Here is a 12,909-nt window from a genome sequence, read left to right as displayed (position 1 = left end):
CCACAAACTTACAACCAAGTTTCCACTGGGGAAGGAATAGTTTCTTTGATTGATGTTGATGGGAAAGCTGATATCTATATGGAGAAGAATACAGCTAGACCTCTCTTACCATATACAAAAGCTAACTCCAAGTAGGCCAAAGATTTAAGTGTAATTCCTAAAACTGTGAAACTATTACGAAAAAAAAAAAAAGAAAAAAAGAAATGATTTGTTCTTTGGTATGAAAAAAAAAATTAAAGGCCCTATAATTAAAAAAAAAAAAAGAAGACCTTAAAAGCACAAGGCAACAAAACAAATGGGATTTGTATTTGTTTTCCATCGCTATAACAAAGTACCTGAGATAAATAAATTTATGAAGAGTAAAGGTTGATTTTTGCCCAGTTTCAGAAATTTCAGTTCTAAATTCCTAGGCTGGGCCATTCTGGGCCTGGGATAGCACAATTTATCAGTGGGGTAGTGTCCTGAACCAGCAGGTCAGTCAATGAAAGTCACCTGAGGGAGGAGTGGGGAATTGAAGAGGGGACAAAGGACAGGAGACGCAAAGAAGGGAGACAAGATAGGATTCTAATCAAGTCTCGCTTTATTCAGGGGAGGTGCTGGGTATATATAGTGGAGGCATAGGGAAATGACGTCAGCGGGTAAAAGGCACAAGTAACTAGGCAACAGGGCTATGACAGGAAGTCCCACCTCCTGGGCATAGCAGGAGACTTATGGGAAACAGGCGGGGTAAAAACTAGGAACCTAGCTCATCAGAGGTAGGGGAGGAGGAACCCGGAAACCCACTTGCAATAGGATTGGAGGCCTGGAGTTATTGTGCTTCCCACAGGGTAGAGGGTAGAGGAAGCCTTTTTACCTGCTGGCAGTGGGGAAGCAAGAAAAACACATGGAGAATGGGGTCCCAATATTCCCTCTAGGTGCATGTCCTCATGGCCTTTCTGAGGCCCTGTTGCCACAGGCTTGGTTCCAAGCTTTAAACTGTGGGCCTCTAGGGAAGGGGACATTCCAAAGCCACACTATAGAGGGGACCACATCAAAATATTTTGTGCGTTCTTCATGTTCCAGCATTCAGGGGTGCAGTGACCAGAGAAAAGTGGTGCGTTCTAGCGCCAGCTAAATCTCAGAGAAGGCCAGGGGTTCACCCAAGAGTGTACTGTTTAGAACAGTTTACCATTCCTGAGCCCATGTTCTCTCCTGTTGCATCCAGGGGGTGGAATTCTTCTGCCTCGGTTGCCTGAAGAGCTGGTATCAGTGAGAGACAACCCTGGCTCCGTAGTCTTTGCAAACACCATGGCCTCCAAACCTCAGCCCGCCCGGCTTCACCTTTCTCCTGGAACCCATAGGAAGGCTCCTGCCCAGGCCTGTATCCTCTGCTCCAGCCCCAGGACCACCTTGGGGCTCCTGGAGGAGGTGATGTGGCAGAGCTCTTCCTCCTAGAGTTGTGAGCAGCACTATCTTTCCTTGGCTGCCATCTCCTGGCCTGTTGGTCTCACGGTACCTGAATGATGGCAAGCCTTAGGTTTTAAAACAACAGCTCAGCAGAGTATGAGAGTCCCTGTTACCATATGAAGGTTCCTGCCTCCTGTATCCATGTGAGAATGTTCATATTTCTGACACCAAGGTTAGATCTGCAATCATGGTTTTGAATGATTTTTCCTGGTTATTAATGGGGTCAAACATCTAAAAGTCTTTTGTTATTTGAAGTTTTTCTTCTTAGAGTTTGTATTCTTATTCCTGCCCATAAAAAAAAATTGGGTAATTTCCCTTCTTTCATCAATTTACATATGTTCTTTTTTATGTATTTAGTACAGGGTCTATAGGGTCTCACTGCACACATTGGACTTATAATGATCCTTCCTCTTTTTCAGCTTCCCAAGTGCTAGGATGACAGGTGCACTCCACCATGCCCAGTCTCAATCTCAGTCTCAGCACACCCCAGTATGCTGGTCAGAGATGGAACCCCCTGCTCTGCTTCAGCAGGTGCTTTAATCTGAAGAGCTATCTGGCCAGCCCCCTTGCATATATTCTTTATATATTCTAGAGTCTAGTCCTATACGATATCAATGTAAGTTCTCCCTATGTTTGTTTGTTTGTTTTTTTTTAAACTGGGAATTGAACTCAGAACCTCACGCTTGCCAGGCAGATCCCTATATTTTTTGACTTTTTTTTTTTTTGAGACAGTCTTACTATGTAGTTTAGACTGGCCTTGAGCTCACTGTGTAGCCCAGTCTGACTTTGAATTTGCCCTACTCCTGATTCAGTCTCTGGAGTGCTGACATTACAGTTGTTCACCACCATGCCTGGCTTCATAAAACTTTATGATCTCTGATTATGCAGAAGTTTTACAAACTAATCTAAAAGACACACCTATACCTTAATGTTTTCCTTATTGTATATGTGGTTTGAATCATGTTCAAGTAATTATCCTATCAACTCATTACAGTTTTTTTTTTTTTAATGTATTTGGTACAGAGTCTCACTATGCAGCTCAAACTCATACTGATTCTTCTATTTTCAGCCTGCCCCATTATAGGCGCGGTTCACCAAGCCCAGACTCTGGCCGGCTCAGCGTGCCTGGGTGGGGCTGGCGGAGTATGTGGTGCTGGGAATTGAACAGTGGTCCCTGTGCTTGCCTAAGCAGGTGCTTAGTCTGCTGAGCTATCTTGCCAGCCCCCATTAAGATTTTTTTTTCCTAAAAATTGTAGAGGCTTGTCTTTTTACTGTCTTTAATTCATCTGCATTTGTGTGTAATGGTATATCTAGGGTTATAATTTTATTTATTTTACTGAAACGATGACTTCTAGTATCATTTTTTTCCAACTTACTACAGACAAAGCTGCTAAGACACATTTTTGTTTCTCTTGAGTAAATATTTATGAGTGGACTAGCTGAGTCCTATTGTAAGTGTATATTTGCTTTTTAAGGCACTACTTTCCAAAATGATTTTATATTCTTAGCAAAGAACATTCTAGAGCATTCTAGAACTTTCTATGCCTTCCACATCCTTCCCAGTACTTAGTATTGTTAGTTCTAATTTCATCTATTCTAATAGATATGTAGTGGATCTAAATGGTTTTAATATAACTTCTCTTAATTTTAGTAAACATTCACCTTTGTACCTAATTTTATAATCCTGAATTCTTTCTCTTAAAGAGAGTCTGTCAAATTTAATGAGATTCAGGTCCCACAAAAGCTTGCTGTACACAGGCGCACCCTACAGGTAGGTTGGAAGGACCAGAGGGCAAGTGTGGTCAAGAAAAAGTTATGGTGCATTTGTTCAGCTCTGGCTTTCTTCCAAGATTTGCAGTCATGCTGTCAGAAGCCCATAGATTCAATAACATCAGCACACCTTTTATTTTTTAGGTAATGAAAGAAAGTGTGGCAAAGTGTAAGTCACCATGGTATTCGCAGCCCTCAGCACAGGCCCAGCCCAGAGCAAGACTCAGTTATTACTTGTTCAAGGTGGCAAAGGCCATTCTGGTGGCCAGGTGTTACGTTAGCACCTGGCAAATTCGTGGGAGTTCAGTCATTTCCAGGATTCTTCACTGGCTTTTTAAAAAAGTGTAATTATAGAGAGATTAGTAGAAAATGCTGAACGAGTGAAAACATAGTGAAATTGAAAGTGTGTCTTCATAATTGCGGTTACCGATGACAAAACAGAAAATCAACACATATATTTGACATCTTTTCTAAAGCTGACCAGGCTTACAAATTATGTATAAAATTTAATTAAAAATGAATGCAAATAGGAGGTAGGGATGTAGATCAGTAGTAGAGCACTTGTCTAGCATGTAGGAAGGTTTGGGTTCCGTTCCAGCAATGCACAGACAGACAGACAGACAGACGGACGGACAGATGGACACACACACACACACACACACACACACACACACACCCTATAAAAATGAAAACAAATGAACCTTAAATGGATTTTGGACATAATTTTTATTTAAGCATGGGCTTTTAGCCTGGTTCACCCGAGAGTGTAACATTCCATTTCACTCGTAGGGACGTCAGGGCTACGGGGCCATTAGAATGCTGCTGGTGTTGGTTTAACCTCATTAGAAGGAGTGAAGATGACCCGCAGGAAAAACAACCCACGAAGAGAATACAATGAAAAGAACATCCACTGTTTTACAAATCACTTTGTTATCACAGACACAAAATGGCAGTTACTGTTAGTAAATCAGCCACAGAACACTTCAAAAATTTTTTTAGACAAGGAAATGGGATTTTTTTTTTTTTGGTAGGAAATAGGGTCTTCATCCACAATCTCTTAAGTAGAAAATATTTCAAGGTCAAGCATTTTTCTTATCCATAAAACAATGCTAAATCAACATACATTGTAAAGAGTATATTAAAGGAGATACAATATCTTTACAACCATCTTCTTGAATAGGTATTTCATTAACTTTCTGCAGATATAAGTAGATCAAAATTCAGCAGCAAAATATTGCAGTGTAACAAGTAAATACAGTTTTGATGTGTTATATCATAGAAGAGAATACATAAAGGACAGTGATAATTTAATCATATAAAACATGATACAAAGCTGAAACACAGTCCACCTTAAATAGCTTTGTGACCAAAAAATGTTTAATACTGTGCTAAATGCCATTTGAAACATAAAAATCTCTTAAAATTTTGTGCTTAAACTTTTTTGTTAAACTATTTATTATTGTCAATACTGTCACTGTAACTGATATTTCAACAGATCACAATTTTCACAGACACATCAACATGAAGACATTTACTCAGAAGCAAATAAGTCACTTGTCATTAGTTCACAGTGTGGGAACGTGGTAGACACTCCGTCTTGAGAAGGGCTTTCAGTGAACCACTGAGTCCTTCGCAGGCATTTCCTGATAGCAGATGCAGTGAGAGGTTTCACAGGAGGGAGGCAACACGTCACATGTGGGAAAGGAAAAATAAACTTTTTGACTCTTCATGGGTTTCGCCTAAGTGACCTTCGTCTTCTGTTGTAGAAGTGCCTGAGCCCATGTTGCCGTGAAAAATTCATCATGTAATTTTGTTTGCGAGTGCTGTGGAGATCAGAAAGGATAGAGGCAGGGAAGGAGAGGAGAAAGAACACGTAAGTTCCACCACGAAAGGTGCAGTCTTCTTAGGTGCTGAGTTACCCTACGAACTTGGGAAATTTCAGCCTCGTAAGTTACACTAACTTTACTATGCAGGAGCACACCAACTAAGCCTGATGTCTGTATTCACTTCTTGGGGGCCCTGGAGAAATCCTTCCTTTTTTTCAAAACCGGAGAAGAACCAGAAAAAAGGAAGTTCTCTCAGTGTATAGTAAAATCAGATCAAAACTCTCAGATTTTGACTTTTAATCTGATTCACGAACTTGTCCTGAAAACATGTGCTGGATTCTATTTTGGAGGAAGTATACATTGAATGTATATTTCTATATTCACATACATCTTTCACAGCTAGGAAAAAATAATTTGGCAGACATTTTTATTTACAGCTTGCAAAGCAAAAACAAAGAAAAAAAAACTCCAACTTTTTAGCCGAATTATCTTAGTTTATGTAGTCTCAGGGTATAAAAGAAGAAAGTGAGTTTTCTTAAAATGTTGGGTTAAAAAAAATGTTGGATTCTATTGTCTTTCTCCAACAATAACCATCTGACTTTGTGTTTTTGTTTTTTCTTTTTGTGGTACCAGGAATTGAACTCATGACCTTCCACTTGCCAGGAAGGTGCTTATTCTACTGAGCTATCTCCCCAGCCGTTGGCTTTGTGCTGTGTAAACATTGTTTTATGAAAGAGACACTACATTCGAAAGATGTCATAAAACACTAAGAAGGTATGATTGTACCTGTATGTTTACATATTCCTCCACATAGGTACACAGATATTCATACATGTGAGTATGTGAAGTTGATAAAAATACTGAAAAAAAAAGATAAAAGTACTGAAAATGAACATGAGGAGCGTGAATGAAACTAGGCAATACCAGTGGGCATAGCTGTTAACGTTTTGGCATAGCAAAAATATATTTTTAAAAGGATCACGATCTAGTATCACTAAAAAGAATGACACTCACCGACCTGAATATGTACATTATCAACACGCAGCCTGTAAGTGTCAGTCTATCAGTTTAATTCAAATTTGCCAAGTTTCTTGAATACGTGGTTCCAAAACTTTTCCTTCTTAATTTCGCAGAAATGTGAAATACACATAGGGCAGGGGGACGTCAGGTGGTATGATCGCACCCTGCACGTCAGTATGACAAGAATTTGAGTTGGAAAAAAAGTGAAGGGAAAGGGTGGTTGTGCACAGGTTAGCAGTCATCCCAGCAAGCTGTCACAGAATGCTGCTTAACCTAGCGTACCTCCTTCTACAAAACTCAAGCGTTTGTACTAGTAGCACTGAAAATAAGAATCTGATCATTACACAATAAAATGTATCACAAGAGATCTCGATATCTAAGTTGAGCTTACAAAATATGAAACTAAAAAGGGATGGCAGCTGTGATGAAGACCTGATGGCAAGATAGACCTGAAATGGATACATATTTTATAAAGTAAAGTGCTAAGAATTCTCCATCCTGGATTTCTATATTATCGAAATTCTAGGAACTATAAAATGGAAATAACAAACGTAGAATGAAGTATATTTAAAGAAAAAACTCAGGTTTCTTCCCAGCTCATGTCACCGCCCACCTTACCCTCTCACGTGAGAAAGGCACTCCAACACCTAGGCCTTGGCTTTCAGGGCCACAGGTATAGGGGGAAACGAGAATATCCATTATTCATGAGCAGCGTGCCGGAGTACTCACTTTTGTCCATGTAAAGTTGATATACAAAAAGGACAATGAGCTAAGGTTCGCCCTAATCAGGGTCAGGAGAAAGTATCCCATTGCTTCTTTATGCACAAAATCTTAGCCTGGCCCTTGCTGTCTTCATTCCAGCATTCCAGGCCATCTGTAACTCTTTCCCTGAGTTGTTGTTGCCCCCAATTATCTGCTTATCTCAATTCTCTCCCCTTAGGAAAGAACTCTACTGTAAAGAAACCATGAAATAGCAAGAAAGCATCATCTAGCACATAAATGGATGTGTGTATCTTCCCTCACATGTATGTAATCAATTTTGCACACCCATTTTAGTAAACTTTCCCTTCATGCTGGCTTCCTCTTACTCAAAACTCACTCATAAACTTCTCATCTTTATATGCAGTTACATCTAAGATGTTTCATAACCTCTTCATGTCTGATCTGCTTTCCAGTTCCTTCCTCCTACCGTCATCCTGCGCAGACTGCTCTGTTCCCCTCAGCCAGCATCTTTTCTACCTGTCTCATTGGCCAACTTCCAGTATTTCTGCCTAGATTTCTACTTGCTCAAAAATCATGTCAGAAAAAAAAATCATGTTTCCTTTCTTGCTTGTCCCACTCTGGAAGTGATTATATTTTCTAGTTTGACCTCTCGTAGTGGTCATTTTGTGCTTCAAATGGAGTCTGCTTGTAACTCGCCTCCCCAGGTCTAGATGTCTGTGGGTATGGGGGCCTGTCCCCCAGCATCCCCACCCCCACACCACAACCTGGGCCTCCTGCCTGACCCAAGGTGTGGCTTTGGAATTTTTGGTGACTTACTGATTGGATTCCTGTTGTAAATCATTACTCTTTAACTATAAGGAATAATTGCAAAGTTAAAGCAATGACATTTTATTGAAAACATGTTTAAAATAATAAAGTACCCAAAGAAAAGTTAAAGTTCAAATGTATTAAAAGATACACCCAGAATATTCAAGCTATTTAGCTATCCAGATCAACCTAGACTGACAAGAACGTTACCTGAGTACATGGGAACAAAGGAACATTTAGTTTTATCAAAAGTTAATGTGCATGTTTAACAGATTCAGAGCACCTTCTCCTACATAAATAGTTGCTTCTCAAAGAATTGATTTAAATTTTCCATCTTTCTATGTGAAAGATAAATATTAGCAGGTGGGAGACCTTTCACACCCTATCGATCAGTTCATAGTGGATGTTTACAGCTAATTTGGGGAATATTTTGTCCACTAACTATTCTTTAATAGTTAATATGTTGATATATGAGTGTCGTATATTTGGATGCCTGAGAACATTGGTATACACATGGTAGTGTGTTTGTTTTAGATGCCGAGTGTTTATAGAGTAATACTAAAAGTGACCACACTTTCCAAATTTCCTTGAAACTAACTGGTGATTGGATCATATGAGACCTAAGTATCTTTTGAATCAGGTTGGAAGCTAATGAGAGATTAGAGTTTTTCCAGTTCATGAGCCTTTAAAAAAATCAAGCACCATGGGGGGTTAAAACAAAATGCTGCCTGACTCTAGGACCATTTCATAAACTGGCATGGTTCTTAAGCAGTTATTGTGCTTTCAAAAATGTTTAGCTTCCAAGAGTGAGTGTTAGGGGATCTTTTTTAAAAGCAAGTTTAAAGCTCTTACACTTATTCATTTTATTGTGCATTTTAAGTATGAGTCAATTTTTGCTTTGGATACAGGGAGATGTATAACTACAGAAAACCTCATGAATAAGAAGAGGTGCAATGCACCTTTGAAGATTTATTTCTTCATTGTAATTATGAGAGAAAATAATTTTTATTCTAAAGTTAATGCAAGCAGGTTATATCCCAGGTACATTATGCTTCTTGATGTATCAGTTTACTTTGGCTTTCAGTAGAACTAGCCCAATTAAAATAGTTCTCCCAGGGTGAGTACATCATTGTAAGAAGGGAGAATAGGTATCAATGGTTTGTTGGAAATGGTTATTAAAATTTTCATATCTCTGAGGGATTTAAGCTGCATGTAGAATTAAAAAATATGGCCCAGGTCTTGCACAGAAAATGGGAGATTTCTGGAGAACTAGAGACTCTTCTGAACTATTACTCTTCACCAGAGCTGCAACCATAGGTACTTACTATTATGAAAATAATTCAATTGATTTTTAAAAAAAATTGTTTATTTATTTGTTACAGGATCTTGTTATGCAGTTCAGATTCATAGTGATCCTTCTGTCTCAGCCTCCCCAGTGCTGGGGTTACAGGTGTGCCCCACCATGCCTGGTTTTGGGGTTGGCACAGAGCATCCAGGGTTCAGGGGTTGGCACGGAATGTGGTACAGGAGATGGAACTCAGGTCCGTGAGCTTGCCAGACAGGCGCTTAAACCACTGAGCTATCCCCCCAGCCTCTCAACTGATTTTTAATGCATTCCAAAAGAGCTAAGTGATGAAGAATTGGATGAATTTGAGCTCATAGAAATTTAAGCATTTTTCCCAATTAGTAAATTAAAAAAAAACAACAAACAAACATGATGAGATAGAGGAACACAGAAATAAGAATTCAGTGGATTGTCAGATGACCTTTCAGAGGACACAGGCAAGTGTAAGATGGATGCTGTCACATTAACTAGCTCGTGAAGTTCCCTGGCCCAGAGGACATGTGTGTGCTGCTTTGAGATCATGCATTGTCAGGAAGGCTATGTCCGGGTAGGGTAGAGTAGGCACAGGTGCCCCCAAGATGTCATATTTCTCTTTCTTGCTACTGGAGATGGAATAACATCTGATTATGTGCACCACACAGAGTTGTAAGAGTGAAGTGAAAACTTTCGGCACCTTGTGTAGCTGTGTAGGGGACGATAGCCTTCTTCCTCTCTTAAGTTTCGAAGTATTACAGTTAGAGGACAAATGTAAGTATACATGACCCATCCTGCCTGAGGAAAGGATCTAGAACTTAGAGGCACTATGAACAAATCTCCCCTCTGCCAATTCATTCGTTGACTTAGAACAGAAGTGGTCCAGCATGGGAAGGGCTTGGAAAACTGTTGATTACACTTACCCAAGGGCCCTCGGGCTTTCTGCACACATTTCTAATTTCATTTTTCTCAGAATAAATTTATAAGCTGTGGTCACTTTGTGGGCACCTAATACAGTGCCAAGCACAAAGAAGCAACTAAGCGTCAAATGTTCCTTTGCAACCCACAACCATTTAGAACTGTAGTTATGCGGTAGATTATTCTTTCGGTGGCAAAGGTCTCCTACAAAATTTTAGTTATCTTTGGTAACACTGATGAAGCTAACAGTAAATAGCTCCACAGATTTTCTAAGAGGGACTTACCTTACTCTAGTGGAAAACCAATGACAGCAAATAATGAAATATAACACAAGTTAAAAAATGCTTTTCAATGCATGCAGCACTGTGATTAGTCATAAAAGTCTGATCAGGTTTAGACGCACTATAGGATTTTTCATCTCTTTTGAAAATAAAAATTAAACAAGTTATTTCTTATTCTTCTACACCCAACATATGCATACACTTAACTTTTCAATGTAATGCAACATGCAATATTTGCTCATAACCGTATGTCAAGGTACAAGTAGTCACAGTACTACATTTGGCATAAATGTTGCATATGAAGTACAAATAGTTTAATTACTACTATTAATTTTATCTGAATTTTTAATATTTGCATTTTAGGAAATACTAATTCCTGAATATATTAAGAAATGGGCTTTAGAAATGCAGAAGTCCTCTACTTCAGATATCAGTCAAATTTAATAAAAGATAAATATGCTTTGCAACAAATGCAATATGGTCATCTCTGTAAATCATTTGTGCCAAAAACATGACCGCATCTGGGTGATGAGTAGCACGAGGGGATGGTTACGATGGAATTCATACTAAAATCTGATACATGTATTTAAGGCCACAGCTAGCAACATATACTGGTTTCCAATTCTCAGCAAATGTGGAAATAATTCACTTTTTTAGTAAATCGATTCACAAAGGCTAACTTTTTACTGAGTGATTCGCTTTCAAGGTACACATGCAAAAATCATCGCACTTAATTGTCACGTGATGGGCTGTGACGGAGATGCGTACACAGGAAATGTGATGTGTGAATGAAATGCAGTTGGGTGAGGGAGATTCTTAGGATAGAGGTATGAATGCCCAACAATGAAAGGTTGAGACAAAGGATCCTCTTTTATCCTAAGAAGAACCCCACCAGCATGGATCTTGTGAGGGATCTGCCCAAATGTATTCACAAACATCGACTGCAAAATAAATATCCTACACTAGCAGACGAATTCAGAGAAATTGGGTTTCTGATATTGATCACCAGTGATTGAGTCGTGCTACATATTTAGGGTTTCCAGAATGGGGACTTTTGTAAGCTAGTGAGGCTGGAAAAATGATCTGACTTTTTGGTTCATTTGCACTTTGGCAAATTAATAGGGGATGATCAAGAAGCACCTGTCGTGTGCAGGTTTTATTGACAAACATCACGGGAGTGGGAAGAATACACTCTCAGACAAGCATACAGCTTATGGACTTTGCTTGTTATGTCCTCAAAGGGTGGCTTTTATCCTTATGGTACGGGCTTGCTGTTCCATACATGCATGTGTGTGAAGCTCCAATCTTTCCACATGTAGGCTTTTAGAATTAAATCAGGACTTTGGAAATATATCATGTATCTAGTTTTTGTTTGCAGACACTCCTAAGCCCCGAAACATCTTCAGGAGTGCTCAGTTTGTTCTCAGCCAATTCGTGTGTCTTTTCTTGTTGATTAAGATGGGCAGTACGGTGTTAAAGTCAATGTAAGATACCATGCGTGACACAGGTTTTCTTTACAGGGTTTTTAGCATGTGTCCTTTGTGCACGTGCACAAAAGCGAAACCTAGATTAAGGCCAATCTTCTTTTAGGAAAAAAAAAAAAGGATACTACAAGTTCTTAAGTGAGGTATGCATCCCTCCAAGCACTAGTTGTGAAAACACTAGCAGCCCTGTTTGCGGTGGCTCCTTGGGCAGGGCTGGTAGCTCTGGTCCTTGGGTTTGTCTCTATCCGTGAGTGGGAAACACCCCCAGCTCATATAACTAAGGTTATATGACGTATCCATAAGTAAGAGCATATACTCAGTTAAGAGGGCTTAATGGGAGTATTACAATTTTTTCATTTTACATCTATATCTTCTGTAGCAACATTATAATTAGTGATATTTGGGAATCATGACAGGAGACCTGACTAGCTTCCTTGTGCCTGTTGTGGTTGGAAGATCATTTGGAAATCATTGTATCTTATTTTTCTGAGTTCTCCAAAGTTATTTGTGTTGTGCTTATCAAATGAGTGAATTATTCTGTGGAGATACCAATACATATTAATGAATGCTGTAAAAAAGAAGTATTCTCAAAGGATGTGGTGGCAAAGAATGTTATATCCCTTAAAAGCAGAGCAAGACATAAAAAACATCATCCTGAAAATAGAATTCCTTAGGGTTGTGTTTTTAGAAAGCAACTCTTATCCATGAGGAAAATAATTCCTTCCTTACTTGTAATTCTATAATTTTAACAAATTATATATTACCATATTATAAATTATACATTATAATATATAATATGATGTATTGCATATTAAAACTATAATTCTATAATTTTAACAAATTTTAATTTTGAAATGTCATTGATGTTTGCTTTTATAATCTTTTTAATAATTTTTAATGTATTTGGTTGTGATAGGGTCTCACTACTCAGGTCTGACTCGTAGTGATCCTCCTGTTTTCAGCTTCCCCAGCACTGGGATTACAGGCATGTGCCACTATGCCCAGACTCTGTGGCCGACTTGGTCCGCCCTGGGGGAAGGGCTGGCATGGCATGTGGTGATGGGGATGAAGCTGCACTGCCTCAGCTTGCCTAAGCAGGCGCTTTAGTCTGCTGAGCTATCTCCCTGGCCCAGTGTTTGCTTTTAAAATTATATGTATATGTACATAAAAGTCAGTGGTAGTTGTGAATTTGTAATTCTGAAATGATTCAATGAACATGAGACTTGGAATAAAACAGTCCTTCCCTCTGTGCATGTGTGGTGATATGCTTCAGCATTTGAAACGTTTTAGTGCTCTGACAGCTGGAGACAGTAATG

At 39.1% G+C, this 12,909-nt stretch overlaps 1 protein-coding gene across 1 annotated transcript in view; it reads right to left on the bottom strand.

The window, feature by feature from the left end:
- Window positions 1-3,932: 3,932 nt before the first annotated feature.
- Window positions 3,933-12,909, bottom strand: part of Reln (reelin) — a 493,244-nt gene continuing 484,267 nt past the window's right edge. Inside the window, exon 64 of the mRNA XM_023724314.1 lies at window positions 3,933-5,039. Coding sequence (XP_023580082.1) covers window positions 4,943-5,039 — 97 coding nt within the window. The 3' untranslated portion in view covers window positions 3,933-4,942. The remainder of the gene's footprint in view (window positions 5,040-12,909) is intronic.

Source organism: Octodon degus, unplaced genomic scaffold (assembly GCF_000260255.1).
Source record: "Octodon degus isolate 3935 unplaced genomic scaffold, OctDeg1.0 scaffold00108, whole genome shotgun sequence".
Lineage (NCBI taxonomy): Eukaryota > Metazoa > Chordata > Mammalia > Rodentia > Octodontidae > Octodon > Octodon degus.
This window is presented reverse-complemented; position numbering and strand designations above follow the sequence as displayed.